The 16,739-nt window shown below is 36.4% G+C and overlaps 1 protein-coding gene across 1 annotated transcript; it reads right to left on the bottom strand.

Moving 5' to 3' along the window:
* Positions 1-975: 975 nt before the first annotated feature.
* Positions 976-11,511, bottom strand: LOC130734465 (nuclear pore complex protein NUP85). The gene is made up of 18 exons (XM_057586903.1): positions 11,014-11,511; positions 10,805-10,907; positions 10,264-10,374; positions 10,076-10,159; positions 8,647-8,718; positions 8,495-8,551; positions 6,493-6,612; positions 6,192-6,392; positions 5,946-6,056; positions 5,758-5,795; positions 5,364-5,520; positions 4,938-5,039; positions 4,761-4,817; positions 4,485-4,631; positions 4,275-4,345; positions 4,091-4,178; positions 2,731-2,787; positions 976-1,494 (listed from the first exon to the last, which is right to left on the bottom strand). Exons 1-18 carry the CDS (start codon positions 11,376-11,378, stop codon positions 1,300-1,302), a joined length of 2,136 nt encoding a protein of 711 aa, XP_057442886.1. The 5' UTR covers positions 11,379-11,511; the 3' UTR covers positions 976-1,299.
* Positions 11,512-16,739: the final 5,228 nt, after the last annotated feature.

Below are 16,739 nucleotides of genomic sequence, written 5' to 3'. Positions count from 1 at the left end.
ATTCTCCACCAGTTCTTAGCCACAAGTGAGGTATTAAAAGCTTTGAAGTCACAAAATCCTAATCCTCCCTCCTGTTTATGACGACACAAATTACTCCATTTAGTCCAATGAAGGCCTCTGTGAGAAGCATCTCCGCCCTAGAAAAAATTGGCAATCATACCATCAATCTCTGCACACAATTTATCAGGCAGAATAAAGCAATACATAACATATGATGAAATTGCCTGAGTCACAGATTTAATCAAGACCTCTCTCCCTGCCCGTGAAAGAAATTTCTCCTTCAATCCCTTCAACTTCTTCCAGACTCTATCTTTGACAAAACTAAAAATTTGAGTCTTCGACTTACCAATAATGGTAGGAAGACCCAAATATTTATCAAAACTCTCAACGGCCTTAACTCTTAACAGTTGTTTAAGCTCATAGAAACAATTATCAGGTACATTTCGGCTCACAGAGAGCATGGATTTGTCTAAATTAATAACCTGTCCAGAAGCCCTTTCGTAGGTCGCCAGGATGTCAGAAATACAACCTGCTCCCTCCACAGGTAGCTCTAGCAAACAGGATGCTGTCGTCTGCAAAATGCAAATGAGATATAACAGGAGCCTTTTAGGCAACCTTCAAACCATGCAGAGAAGATGTGAAAATAGCTTTCTGAATCATGGCTGAAAACACCTCACCACAAATTATAAATAAATATGGGGACAAAGGATCTCCCTAACGCAAGCATCTGTGAGGCTGGAAAGCTGGTTAGGATTACCATTCAGCATAATTGAAAAATTAACAGATGACACACAGTTCATAATTAAGTTCACCCAATGATCTGAGAAGCCCATGCTAGTAAGCACACAACTCAGAAAGGACCATTCAACTCGGTCATAAGCTTTTGACATGTCTAATTTCAAAGGCATCATGCAATTCCGGTCAGTAATTCTCTTTTGTCAAATGTACTGGTGACTACATATAACATGCAAATAATAATGCCTGAACATAAATTTTGCAACTAAATCCTCCAATATGACATTGAAATTAACTAAAATTACAAGTTTTGGAAGGAAATTATTCTCTTACAAACTATCGAATAACTCCAAAAACCCGATCAGCGATAAAAATTATCCTCCTAATATTTTTTATGCTTGTCTAGTACTGTCCTGTATTGGTTTTCATTTGGGCCAGAGCAGTTTACAAGCCCCCTCTATTAGAAACCTGAGACAACAATTGTGATAACCACTGGAACATAGCAATTTACAAGCCCCTTCTACATGCCTTGGGCGAATCCCCATTGGAATATATTTGGTCAGCCTATTCATCAAGTATAGCACGACCAAGATTTGTAGCTAGAGCCAGCCTGACAGAGCTTAGTGCTTCAGGGGGTAAGCTTGGCTCAGTGAAATGTGGGCGCAACCTCGCCAAAGATAACTCTTGAAGTTTGTTCAGCAGAAGATTGGTCTCAGACTCGGTGAGAAGAGAACAATCTTTCCAATTGAGCAGCTTCAACTGCTCACAAAGGAAACAAACGAGGCAATCAATCATATACACATGAGTGAAATAAATATCTCGTATTCAAATGTACTGGTGACTACATATAACATGCAAAAATCAGCAATATGATGAGGCAAAAGATATTGAAACAATCTAATTGGAAAATATATATGACAAATTTTTGTAAAGATTTCAAACTGCTAAGTGCTAAGAGCTTAATAAATCCACTTGAGTGAAATATTCTGATTAACTATACTATGAAACAAAGTACAATATATATATATATACAAGAGTAAACCCATAAGTGTAGGGATAAGAATCACCTAAAATAAGGAAAGAATGAAATAATCTATTCACTCCCTATTTGCTCTATTTATTGAATTTGGATCGTCTCCAGCCGCTGCACGGTGCAGCAGTGGGATCCTCTCCTGCAAGTGTTCCCTCCAGCACTATGCAGCAAAATCTCCTCCTAATATTTATACTTAAAGGCCAATGATTGATTTGAAGTGAGAGAACAATTAATTGCTTTGTTGTTCAACTTATGTTTTCAAACTACTGCACCGTGCCAGCAGCTGAAGACGATCCAAATTCGTGAAAACATACGAATTTGGATCGTTTCCAGCCGCAACACGGGGCATTAGCGTCTGTGGAATCAGCCTCAGCGCGACGATAAGGTTGATGACAAGTGAGGTCACAGTTCGAGCCGTGGAATCAGTCTCTTGTAAAAATGTAAGGTAAGGCTGCGTACATTAGATCCACAAAGTGGGTCTGGCCCCTCCTTGGACCTTGCACATAGCGGCAACTATATAGCACCAGGTTTGCCCCTTTTTTAGAATCAAGAAAGATCATTGGATGCAATAATTCATAATAAAACAAAGCATTAGCAACTAGTGCTCAATCCCAAACTACAAAATGGTGAACGTATCAATCAAGAGGAATCACGATCGAAAGAGGAAATAATAACATAGTGGTAGAAGAAAGATAAAACTGCATTAACAATCAGCATGCAAAATGCAATACAGAATTGGTGATATTGATAACTGCAGTTAAAGCACAAATTGCATTCCAAATAGGGAAAGTAACATTTAGCATACACTATATATTTCAAAATTTCAATATTATTGCTGCACTCTTCTCTACCCATTTTTTTTTTCATTTGGTCCACTCGGTGCATATGAATTAAGAAAATGATGAAATAAATTTTCAGAGGGTGTAAGATTATAATGAACATGAGTAAAATAAAAAACTCACCGAGTCATAAAGAAGTGGCAGCCAAAAGCGCGGCGGGGTCGATGGGTTTTTCATAAGCTGCAGAGTGAAAAGAAAATGTATCATGATTCAGAGCAAAAAGCTGACTAATAACTGAATCAAAATTTAGGAGAAAATTTCAGTAATAGAATCTCTATTTTTGGATCAGCATAAATGGGATAAAAGATCAGAGCTGAAGGTACAGAGAAAAAGCTGGAACAACAGAATGTGAATGCTGCACAGCTCTCATATTCCAGGTTAGTAGTACTAACCTAAAACCCGACTCGTAACTTCTTACTGTCCGGTTATATTCCTAAATCCTAATTACTGAATACAGATGTCAATCTACTAACTGTCTGATAGTTTATTAGTCAACAGAATTGGACGAAAATCTGCAAATCCTCTATCTTGACACCTTTTTCATTCCTAACAGAGACCTTTTCAATTAAACACTGACAAATCAATACATTCTTGTTACATTTTGTATGCACAACCATCACCCTAAAACTCATAGCTACTATGTCAGCAAAACACAGCTGGCTGTTACTGCAAACAGGAGTAAAAACCCATCTTCGTCTCTGTTTTATGAGCTTTCAAACCATTCTTTTTTTATTATTGGATACTCTTGCGCTTTCTCGTGCATTTTTTACATCAGAAAATTCTTCTTCCTTGATCATTCGCAGAAAAAATCACCTCAGTTTCAAACTCCAACCTCTGATAGTCTGATCCACTGCACATCTGGGTAGTGGACCAAGCCAAGTTTTTTCCAGGACAACCACTTTTAAGCAGTATCTTCTACTAGTACTAACCTGTTCACCCATGCACATCCTTCACGCAGGTTTCTGTTCAGTCTTCATGCAGCTCCAACACGTCACACTAATGCAGGATATACAGGTCTCCCCTTCTTTTCCTTTTTGTGTTGGGTAGTGTGTTCTTCACACATCATAGTTCCTCACATTCAACTAATTTTTCTGTCAACAGCCTCTGATTTTTCTTTTTTCCATTAATTGCATCATCTTCCTATTTATTACAATCCTACATTCTCACTGCCCTTAGTAATGTATTCTTCACACTTCATAGTTTCCAATTTATGAAAATGTCTTCAATTTTGGCTAATTTTTACTTTTAAAGCATATATGAGAATGGTGTGAGTTAGTTATTTTGTTATATACAATCTTAGTATAGTCATCCCACCATCTGCTATCCCTCTAGCGCTAATTTTGATTGATAGATGTGATACAAATAATAAATTTTAATACCATACATGCCAATGAAAAGAAATTCATATTTTACCATACACCATACGATATATTTGGAATTTTGGATCCAGCGTAATCACAGAAGTATGTAAATAGACAAATACCAGTATGAGGGAGCCTACAGCTTGTCTGGCAGCCTCAGTAGATTTTCCACCAGATACCTGCTGAAGGGATTTTTTGAAATCCCTGTACCTGATATTTAATATTTAACAAATTAAGAGCTCAGAACATGATAATTAGATGAAAAGAAGAAAACAAGACGAAAATGAACAGAAAAGGAAATCTTACTTGTGTAAAAATTCAAGACCCCCTGCAGGCTTAGATTCAGAACCCAATAATTCAATTATGCCTTCCCATTGCTATGATAAAAATCAAAAAAGATGCAGTAAATGTTAGAGATCAAAATAATTAAGAAAAGATAATTTTCATATCTATCTATAAGCTAATTGGTATGAAAATATTTAAGCAGGTTTTTAAGTGGAGTATTATGAGAAGTACCTTGAAGCTTTCATCAGAAATTGACTTTCCAACAGCATCAAATAACTGCAGGGCAATCCTACCGAGACAACTTGCATCTTGGGCTTGTTGAAGCCAAAATACTCCTGCACCTTTACGACCATGCTTCCAGTGAAATACTCCAGCAACCTATATAGTATTATGAATATTTAATTCTAGTAAACTATATTATGAAAGAACAGTGATGATTTTTAATCACCGGGGTTTCTACCCATAGTATTTGCAAGAACTGTTAACCTAAACACAAGTGCAGGTTACCTTCATGATCTTTGAACTGATATGATCAAGCTCGTACAAACGGCAAATCTCAATGTTCTGTATGAGAATTGAGAAGAGTGTTTTCTTTAGTAATTCACAAGTATAACAAAATATACTAAGAATCCTGAGGATGTGGCATGTGAAACAGATGACATAGTAAGAAGATGAAACAGTAACCTTAAGCAGCGTGTCATTGTGTTGGACAGATTGTCGATATAATAAATTCTCTAACAAGCCCATTCCTTGCTTCATGCACGAAGTTAAATATATTGGAGCTATCTGCAAGTATGTAACCATTGGACCATATGAGCACCAAATAAGATCACTTTCACAAAATATCATTGTCACGTTAGTTGATTAAACTCCCATATATAAATAAATAAATAAAGGTTTTTTGGTCTCATGGTCAAGCTAAATCCCAGGGAATGAAACATCAGTTTCATCTTTACTCTCAATTTTATTAACCTCATGTCAAAATCTAAAACATGTATTGTACAGTGTGTTCAAACAGAAAATTCTGACAAGAATGTTATCCATCCAACATAATTTACCACTTCAAGATTGGATTAACATGATATTTTTGCTCAAGAAAATTGCACTCACTTGCCAGGTCAATGCATGTGATGATAGAACTTGAGCATATGCAAGCCGATGCAGTTCCACTATACTGATACCCCCCAAGTTATAATGCTCATCATGTAGAAGAACCTCTGCTTGCTCACTCCCTGCAGTCAACAATTCTACAGCGTGTGCAACCATCCTATTTTATGGACATATGAAACATGCAAAATCCCATTTTCATCAAACCAAGTTAAACAAAGGAGAAATTCAGGACATCATTAGTTTTGATTATTCTACTCCCAAAGAAAATTTTCAGCCAAATCTCTAACCTGAACATTATGGATATAAGTTTTTTCGAATGCAAAATAAGCTAAGCCCAAACATGCATTCAATCAATAAAGCAAAAACGAATACCAATGGACATGAAGCAGCTTACCAAGGACCAAATTCTCTGGAACATTCTGCTAAAACTACCTGAGACATTTCAAAACGTTCAATTTTTAAAATGGGTCGTAAGGGGTGAATCAAATAGCATAATAATAATGAAAGAAGCATCAGCAGACCCAAATCTTTTAATAATGATAATAATAATGGAGCATGGACAATTAAAATTTCAGCAATTACCTCAGTGTTTTCTCCAAGAATGCCAATCATAAGTCCTGTCAACTTATGGATACTGGATGGTGGTTTCAATTGCATGCATTTTTGGGCCAAATTATACATGCTTTCTATTCCCTACTTAGTAAAAAGGAGAAAACCAAATCATGTATAAGTCAACTTAAAAAGTGATGCATGAAAAATATTATTTAACCTAACAATCTATGAAAAATCATTATTTAAAGGCTAATAACTGCATAAGATTAAACTTACTGTTGTGAATGGCCTGATGTACAGAAAATGAGAAACATACAACTCAATCCAATGACATGTAGCAGTGCAGAGACTCTCAGTGTTACCCAGCATAATTTGCAGCAAGTTTCTCAAACCATCACATGTCTGTTGATTATCACATTGAATCCAGAATGGACTGCAGTCTAGTTTCGTAATTTGAGACCTCCATTTTTCCCAGGCCTATAAAATAGAAACAAACAACACCTTATACCAGTAGAATAAATGTAGAGAAGAGTAAATTAATAGAAAATCTTACAACTATTTCGGAATTTGGATATACCTTGATAAAGTCAGGTTTTGATTTAAAGCATTCTCCAAGATTTTCTACAGCAGACTCAGGACGCAAGCGGGGCATTTTCGAAATAAGAACAGCAACTACCTCCACAAGTCCATTCTCTCGCTGTAATCAAAATAGGACAGAAAATGAGACAAACGACATGTCTAAATAAATAGATTATAGAAGCACCAGCTTCAATAGCCTCAGATTCTGATTTTAAGCAGGTGTGTTTCAAGAGGCATTGGACTAAATCCGTGTGTTTCAACTACACAGAAGAGTATATTTATCATTGTCACCCTATTTACAATGATTACACTACTACCTAATTACAATTAGTACAAGATATCCTACTTATTTACACAATATCTAACAAATAGTATGCCCTCTGTCTTTGTAAACGAGTCCTTTGCCAGGTAACCCTTTGATGTATCAAAAGGTCCAAACTACCCTTGGCTCTCACCATGAAAGTTCAAATGCTTACTAATAACATGATTACAAAATTATATATCAGGTCAGGTCTAGTCATTGTGACATAATTTAAATTTCCCACTAAACTTTGGTAGTTTCTTGGATCAGGATAAAGCTTCCTCACATTAGGATCCATGGGTGTGTCCACAGGCTTGCAATTGTCTTCCAAAATATCAAGTGCATACTTTCTTTGGTAAATAGCAGTGCCTAACTTTGATTGAGCTACTTCAATCCCAAGGAAATAACGCAGGGGTCCAAGATTCTCAGTTTGGAAAACTGAAATAAGTGTTTTTGAAGAGCTTTGATGCTCGTAGGGGCCGCCTCCAGAAGTGGGATAGCGGGATGGCCGCTACGCTAATTTTATATATATAATTTGACATAATTAGTAGTTAATAATATATGCATATAAATACTAAAAAAATGATAAATATTACCTAAATTTCATAACATTCATAGTAGCAATAAATGTCATAAATCTTGAACAATAACATACAACTATAAACTACTCAAAAGCAAGGTAAAAAGAAGTTCAAGCCACTAAGGCTAAAAGTAACAAAACATCAACATTGAAATAAGAGTTCCTAGTTAGTAGCTACATAAGATATCATCAATTTTCATCTTCTAGAACTGGCTCCTCCTCATCCTTTTCACTTTTACTTGTGTCGAAGTTGAGCAACCAACCTGAAACTGAAAGAGGTCGCAGGAGAAGGGGTTGGTTGCCAGAGATGAGGCTTAAAGGGAGAGGGAAGAGTGTGTGATGAAGTGAGAGGAGCAGAGGCAGATAGCGAAATGCGATTGAAGAGAGGGCTTTCAAGGTTAATCTACATTGCCATGTACAGTCCTATTTTACCCCAAAAAAGGGTGCCCAACAGTTCAAAACCGAGGGGCTTTTTGTCTTTTACTCCTTCGTCTATATAGCACTGCGATTTCCCGCTTATGGCCACGATTGTCCACGATTTCCGCTGCTAAGGCCACTATCGTGAAGCGTGATGCTATTCCATCTCAATAGCGGCAGGGAGCCGCTCCACTATATAGCACGCTGTTGACTATTATGATTATAATAAACAACTTAAGTTTTTCCCCACCAGGAGTGGATCAGCTAAATGAATCAAACAATGCCATTGTATTTTGTGATAAACTAAATTCTTATGATGTCCATCTAATTGTACTTTTAATGGTTCACCTAGAGTTTTTAATTTCCTTCTAACTCTAAATATGGGAATTTCTTCCATATAATAAACTTTACTAGATCTTCTATTAGTGTACTTCTCATGTGGCATTTTATATCTCTCTTGTAAACCATTTCAAATTCTTTTAAAAAACTACACTCCCTACTTCAAATCTCTTAGCCAAACATATACATGTTCTAAAAGAAACCCATTTTCACTAAATTCCCCATCATTGAAGTTAAGAAGAAAAGTGGAAATTCAAAGAAAAACATAATCATGAACAACAATGAAGATTGTGCCTCATCTCTTTCATATTGTGCAAATTCATCTCTTTCATGTAACAGTATTTTTAAAATTTTCATGCCCACCTCGCGGCTGCTGAGTTGATCTAATTGATAAGATCCATGCAAGCGCAGCATTTTCACCTGCAAGTGAAAGCCAACTTAATATGAAATCTTTCTTTACAATGGAACATAGAATGATGCGAAAAAATGTAAGAAATACATTAGTCTTCACTAACCACAATATCAAGCCAACCAACTGACAATGCAGATGACATCACTTCCCAATATCTAGGATCATCCTCAATCACCTGCACAGTGAAATTTCATGAATCTACTTCCTCAACATTAGGAAAATTGATCAGTTAAACAAAACCATGATAGGTTAGGAATGATGTAATCAGTAATGCTATGTATATATTTGTTGAAATAAAACAATCTGTGGAATACAAAGACAAAATCAACCCATTGACAAGACCTTACGTAGATCTTCACCTTATATAGGTATTACCTAGGAGTAGGTCTAGTTCAGAAACAATTGCTAGTTTTCCTTTACATTGTAAATCAGCTAAGGATCATTGTTTATCAAAATCATCTTAACTTGTCGGATGGTAGACTGATCTTTGTTCAAATGGCAGACTAAATGATGATCATACATTGGAAGAGTTGCTAATTTATGAAACGAATCATAGACGCTGAATGTCATTTGCACAAAAACTCTACTTCAAGATCTCATAACATGATTTGTAGGAGCGATAGTGAACAAGAGATTGTTCAATGGATTGCCAAAGCAAAGACACTAACTGATAATCAACTTTCTCTAATTCATATTTTAATGAAGCATCAACTTCATATGTTGTTGTCAAATGAATAGAAAGTCTCTGATCAAGAAACCATATTTCAACAGCGCAAGTGAAGTTCACCTACGGACAGTCCACTTCTATAGTTCTATTGCAAAATACAATTATAGCTTGCACCACACAAATCACACATATCAAGCAAAATCAAATTATGTGGCCAAGAAAACTACATGTCATTGGTATTAATTATATTAATCATTGCTGTTGAAATAAATGACTTAACCTCAGAGGGAGTATTGGTCTTCCAAATAGGTTTACGAAGGTGGAAGAAAATGCTATTCAACAAATGGGTTAGGAAAGTAAGATTTGCACTTGAAAAGATAGAATGACCAAGAGACCAGAGCCATCTAAGTAAGACAGCAAAAGCATAGAATCAACGAGCCCCAGCAGGGTTTCCAATTCATAGGACACCGTATTGTTTAATTTATGAAAAAAGTGGAAACTCCCAGAAAAGATGGAGTTATTAACACTCAAAATTTGTGGCTAGGAGATTTCTGTAATAAAGTTGTATAAATACACACTAAAAGAGGAACTTCCTACCTAATAGTTATCCCATAAGTTGACATGAGAACCATTAACTACCTCCAATGATGAAAAGACATAATCGGCAAGAAGGTTGGGCTGTTGTATTAGCATCCCATCCCATTCTGGTCTAAGATGTACTTATTCTAGTTAGCCTGATGACATAAGGAATGAGATTCAAAAAGAAAACACCAGAGCCGTTTACCCATTTGAAAACTCTACTAGAACTTCAATATTCTGATATCTAGAATTCTTAATAGACTGATATAGGCATATATGGCCAAACCTGTATATTGACAAGCTCTTTCTGAAAATTGACAAGTTTGCCATGAATGGTTTCATGTGTACTAGTAAAGAGGCTGTCGAAATCCTGTAAAAAATGCAACCACAAACATTAAATAAGAATATGTTCTCATTGTTAAAGTAAAATACCACTTACAAAACCTATTGAGAACATAAAAAAGAGATCATTACAGCTAACCAATCAACAAGCCTTTCAGGTAGCCATGCTTGAGATCGCTTGTCCACATAAAACATTTCCAGCAACTCCCATGCAGCTTTCAAGCATGTCGGCTCCTCACATTTCTACAAGTGTTAAAAATCAAGTGACTAGCTTGTTGGCATTGTAAGTCCCACAGAGCAGGTCTCAGGGCATTTCCACAGTAAGTAAAACATTTTAGTTGTGTTTAGATAAGCATTCGGTAAACTTAACTTTGAATGAACTTGATTTTGTGAAATTGATTTAGGATGAAAATGTGTTCAATGTGAAGTGATTTATATTTCGCAAACTTTAATCGATTCTAGTACATTATGCAAAACCCAAATGTAAAAAAGCTTCATTTTATCACACTTCCACTTAAACATGAGTTTGGTGCTAAAATAAAGTTCAACTCAAAGTAACCAAACAAACAACAAATCAAAATTTCTGAAATCACTTCTGACAAAAGCAAACTCAGGTTTACGGCCCCTGAACATGAAACCAAACGCTACACCCAATTAGAAACTACAGCAGTACCGTGGCAATTGCGTTGGGGTCTTCGATTATCGGACCGGGAGATAACTTTGGCCCCCCAAGAAGTGAAGCTATATCCTTACTATACTCAAGCACATGCTCCCACCTGATTGTACAACAAAATAGTACTCCATTGTCAACAAGCGCATTCACAAAGTTTTCAGAAATCAGAATATAAACCCTACGAGCAAAACAGGTTCAAATTCAATTACCAATCTACATGATACGGCGAGGGAGACTTTGACAAAGCGGCAAGAGAGCTCCGGCGACTCTGAAGCAGCGCGAAGGGCGTGACGGAGCCGTAGGCGATTCGCCGCCAATTAGAGTCGGAGATCTCCGGATCTTCGCCGCTGAGTTTAACTTCGACGACCTTGGCGCCGGATGCTTGGGAGTCGGGACTGGTTGCAGAAGGTTCGGCGAAAAGGGAGACGCGGAGGGAGTTGCCGCGGGACCAGGAGATGGCGACGCGAGAAATTGGAAGGGAGAGGCCATGGTTGAGAGGGTAAACCGCGACGGAGTCACTGCCCTCGCCGGAGAATGGGACCAGGACGCCATTGCCGACTGTGTCGGAGGGCATTTTTTGAAAATTGGTGATGACTGTGTTTTTAGGGTTTTGGGGGGTTTAAGGCTTCAGATGAATAAATGTGAGTCAGCTCAACTAACCAGAAATTTGCTCAGGCGGGAAACTAGTTAGAAGGGGAAAAAAAATGTTGGCAATTCTTCACGATGTTGATGTTTGTTGGCAATGTGATTTTAGATATATTGAGAAAAAATTCCTCATTCTAGGCTCGTTTTGGGTCTTTCAAATGATGTTCATCTTACAAGTGTTACGTTTTGATTATTAGACGGATCAAGATGTTCTTTCAGTGTGATTGAGTTATTTAGTGTGTGTTTGGATTAGCGTTAGCAGAATTGGATCTTATCAGAATTGGATCTGGTCAAAATTGGATCTGAAAACGTGAGTTCAAGTGACGTGATTTATGTTTGGATACACATACCCAAAATTGATTTTTGTATCAGAATTTCGTTTGGATAACTTTGATTAGATTTGATTTTGATTGTGTAATGACCAAAATGGGTATATGACTATTTATTCATTATATATTGCATCATTTTCTAAACTTTATATTCATATAAATTTATTTACAATTTGTGTTACCATAATCATTTGTGTTAACAATTATGTTCTCATCTTCACATTGATTGAAAACAATATCCATTTCAGCTCTCCTAATAAAGTTGTGTATAGTCATTGTTGCACAAACTAGTTGAACTTGCGTTTTAATTTTGAACTTAGGTATCTTCCGTTTCAATTTGTGTCACCATAATCATTTGTGTCAACAGTTATGTTCTCATCTTTACACCGATTGAAATCAATATCCATTTCATCTCTCCTAATAAAGTTGTGTATAGTTATTGTTGCACAAACTAGTTGAACTTGTGTTTTAATTTTGAACTTATCTTCCGTTAATTTGGTGCTATTATTTTAAAATTCTAATATACATGCAAATGAAGAAGGGAAAACGGGTAAAATTGGGTTTGTTTCGATTTGGTTTCTTGGATCCACGTTTGGTTGATGGAGAAGCTACCTTTCCTAGCATCACTAGGATCCGATATTACTCTCAAAACGTGGATCTAATTGAGCCTTCCCAAACATGTTTTGAGACATAGAGATCCACGTTTAAGGCTTTGATCCAGTTTTGGGACTCAGATCCACGTTTTGGATCCGCAACCAAACACACACTTAGTCACTTGCTTCACGAATGAAATGTTGCGGCGGATTATTTGGCTAAGCTTTGTGTCTCATCTTCTTTTTCTTAACAGGACGCTCCTCCGAATAGTCTATCCTTGTTTTTAGGGGTTGATTCTTTGGCATAGCTTTCCTTAGCCTATAATTTTCTATTGGTTCTTTTTGCTCCTTGTACCAAATAAACTCACATGTTGGACAAAAGATAGGACAACCCATCATTTTGGCTAAGGCTACAATGGGTAACTTGTAAAATCACACCTTAAGCTTGATAGGTTGATGATTAGCATGGATATAGTAGAGAAGAGTTCTCTTAATAATAATATGAATATGAGTAATCCTATAATATGTGTGTCTGTGCATGTGTGATAAGTATATGTATGTATGATGACTGAAGAACGGTAGGTTCGTTTTTGGTCTCTGTCGTTACTTACATTACAAGGTAGAGTAACGTCAGTGATTATAGTACTCTTGATGAGTTAGTAAGACGCTCTAGCTAATTTTCGGGCAATAAGTAGCATTACCTCAAATCAGCGTTGATCGAAAAATATTAGTGACATGAGACTCTAGCCACTCGTATCACATAGATATGGTCTTTAAGATATGAAAAATGGTCTACCTTCTCACACTCTCTCGAGTCAAACAGTGAATAGTAGAGATTTCTTTCTAACTTAATCATGTCATATTTAAACCCCTGGCCAACCGAGAGAAGCTAGGCATTATGGTTGATTGCAAACGTTTGTTCATCATCATGAAGCTCAACTATCAGATTTGACCATCATGAACTTGAATTCCCTAAGAGTTAGTGAAGCCTTGATCATCCATATTTGAGGGTGAAAAATAGAGGAAATTATGTGTAGCATGTGCCGAGAGTAGAAGTGAAATGCGCTTGATTATTTGAGATATTATCAAGTTTTTACATTCATGATCAAATCTAGCTCATAAAAAGCCACCATTCATTCCTAAGTTATCATAAGAGTCACAATTGTTGTTTGAAGCTTGAGGGTATAGAGATTCTCTCGCTTCTCTCTAAACCCAATAGCAAAGATCTCATCTTTCTCTCGTAGATTCTTCAACTAGCTTTCATCAAATCTTGTCCCAACGTGTTTCTTGAAGAAAATAGAGCAGTTATGGGTTATTTTCCAACACTTATGGGCAAGAAATTATAAGGGAGAAGGAGCTTTGAGTTTTTCGGCAAGGAAACCTAGTTTCTGACGACCCTACAACTCAGTTTTCTACTTGCTCCAACCGAAACCACGAGATCACCACCATCGTGTTCGCTGTGACGAGAGGAAGAATGATCAGCCAATATTCACTATCGGCGCCGTGAGCTCCGCAGTATTTCATCTTCTCCATGTTGGAGATCACGTTTCTAGTTTGTGTAGCTTCCCTGAACTTATTCTTAAGCTCTTTTTAAATGCTTAAAGCATGAAAATAGATTTTAAGCCATGGAGCTAAGAAACCCAATTCGAGAAAGAAAAACCTTGCGCATGTCTATTTCTTCAACATGTATGATGTTTAATCCAGATGTAGTCCTGGATAGTTGTAGGATGTTCAAGTAGGCTTGAGTAGAAGGAAACAAGTCATATAAGAGAGAATGAACTCTCACTTTCTCATCCACCTTTGAGTGCACCTGGAAGGAGGTAGCTCCTAGTGTTTCTGCCATGAGAATCACTAATATGATATTACATATTGTTTTTTGAAGGTTCGAAACAGAGCCAAAGGTAGGTTAAGGCTAGAGCTTAGATTTTCAAGCATGCATGTAGTTGTGGTAGGTTGAAAACCCTAGTGATGGAAGATTTATCTTGAATTGGGTAAGTTGAAGTGACTAGGGTTGTGATTGTGGTGTGTGGGCCGGATAAGCTTGAGGATGTTAATTCGATTATGAATTTGAGAGGAAATATGTTAATAATTCCTAAGGAAGTAGGTTAAGTAGTAACTAAGATTGATTAATCTAAATGAGATTAAATATGTTAAATATGATTAATTAAGCAAAATGAGATTAATTATATTATGTTAGATTAATTAGATAAAGTAATGTTAATTAAGAAGAATGATCTTGATTAGACATGGATGATTGTGATACTATAGATTAAGAAAAGACTATGAGTATTGTCAATAAGTTGAAGAGGAAAGAAAAATATAGAAAGGAAAAAGAGGTGTATGTAGTAAAAGTGTAACTCTTAAGAAGCGTAATGACGATTGCATGACAAATGTGATGACCCGGGATTTAAGGCTATTTTTCTAGTTTATTTGCATGCATTTTAATGTATTATTTAAGATATTTTAGTCATTTTAGGACACTTAAGACTTATTTCATGCATTTTAATATTTTCATTAAGTTTTAGTATTTCTCTATATTTTATATTATTTTCTAGATATTATTAGGATTTATTTACTTTAATTTAGGATTAAATAAGTTTATTTTAAGGTGTTATCTTATTTTTATCTCTTATCTATTTTTATTTGCTTTATTTTAGGAGAAGATTTGGAGAAAAAAAAAAGGAAATCATTAAAAAAACGGAAAATTAAACAATTATGGACGCTGGAATCCTGTGTAGCGCATGTGCACGACGTTACCATGCACCTGCGTTGTGATTGTGACACGTGGTTGAGGATGGAAGAAGATGTATGAGATCCAAAGGGGCTCCGATAGGGTGCGTCGCGGAACAGCGCTTACAATACACCAGACACGCCAGATTTGCCAGATACTCATCCAACGCTCCAGATTCACGCGGGTGCACCGTGTTACCGTGAACCTGACTGCACAGGATCATTTTCTGCGCCAGAAAAAGACAAAATAGGCCCAGATTTCGAAAATCACTATAAAATCAGTTTTAAACCTATTTTTTGGGATCTTTTTCATCTTTCTTTTCTCCTAAACCAAATAAAAAACCTTTGGGAGACTTGGAGGCAATTTCTTGGTGGAGAGGAAGGCTAGGCCCTTGAGGGCCGGTGTCAGGGCCATGGAGGAGGTGACAGCTTCTCCGGACGTCAATGACTCCGCTCTATTTTGAGTTTTGTTTTTCTCTTTACCTATTTTTGTGTTTTGACTCTATTTTAGTATTTGGGATGATGTAGTTTGCTTTTACTCTTATTCAATACATCTTTATGCAATTATAAGTATGCGTTTCCATTATTTGGCGTTTCTCTCTATGCTTAGTGCTTCTATTGGTCGATTGATAATTTTAAGGGTTTATATTAATTCGTAAATAAATTGAGAAATTGATATGAATTAATGTAGCTTAGTTCATAAAAAGAGGAAAAACACCTATGTCTTAGGTTTAATAATTCTCTTTGCGCGTTCATGTATCTTTTACCAATTTGATGCTTTTTAGGATTTACATGACAATTGAGAAGTTGGTGTAAATTTAGTTTATGAGAGGAACCACCCTTGCATCAGTCATCTTAAGAAAGACATGTCTTAGGTAGGGTTAAGGTTTTCTAGGTGACAATAGGAGACATTAACTCTTAGGTATGAATATCATGAGTTGGAAAAGAGATCTATACCGAGTGACAAGTCGGGATACTCACCTCTCTAGGATATGATTATCTAGTAGAAACTATTAGGATTTCTTGAGTGACAGTCAGAAATTCTATCCACTAGGACATGAACTTCTTAAGTTAGGAACAGAGCTTGGGAATGTCTTATCGAGTAGGTATGTGCTATAATGCTCCTTTTATGATCACTAGGGCTTAATAGATTAAGGCTAGGTTCTTAATGGGTAGATTCGCTTAGCTAAGAAATTAGTGGGTGAATAACTCTTATCGGCATCATCTTAAATGTTAACTTCATCTTATAAAAGTATATTTGTTGAGTATAACTTGTAAATCAAGTGAACTCATTTTTCAAATATGTTTTCTTCTTTGTTTGCCTCCGTGAAACTTCTTTTATCGCTTTAAATATATTTTCTCTTTTATTTACATAAAATCACATTTTACTTGTTAAATCGATCATCCAACATCTAGCTAGTGAGATTAATACGTAGCAACACAATCCCTGTGGAGACGACAAAATGCAGAGACAAGAAATCAAGATAACAGTCTCAACAACACTGGAACTCGAGGTAAGAGGAGTTACATTCCTCTCAGTCTCCCACACGGCAGGTTAGAAGAACACAACAGCGGCTACAAGGGGGCTCATAATATATAAGGGGATTTGTTGGAAAATATACAAATATGCGAAAAGCC

This window comes from Lotus japonicus, chromosome 1 (assembly GCF_012489685.1).
Source record: "Lotus japonicus ecotype B-129 chromosome 1, LjGifu_v1.2".
Classification (NCBI taxonomy): domain Eukaryota; kingdom Viridiplantae; phylum Streptophyta; class Magnoliopsida; order Fabales; family Fabaceae; genus Lotus; species Lotus japonicus.
This window is presented reverse-complemented; position numbering and strand designations above follow the sequence as displayed.

What these genes read in the sequence shown, in the direction of transcription:
- LOC130734465 (XM_057586903.1), bottom strand. Translation starts at nt 11,378, where the DNA reads ATGCCCTCCGACACAGTCGGCAATGGCGTCCTGGTCCCATTCTCCGGC. An exon ending in ACAATGACACGCTGCTTAAG is followed by an intron (nt 4,818 to 4,937) that starts GTTACTGTTTCA and finishes ATTCTCATACAG; the next exon opens with AACATTGAGATTTGCCGTTT. An exon ending in TGCCACTTCTTTATGACTCG is followed by an intron (nt 1,495 to 2,730) that starts GTGAGTTTTTTA and finishes CTTTGTGAGCAG; the next exon opens with TTGAAGCTGCTCAATTGGAA.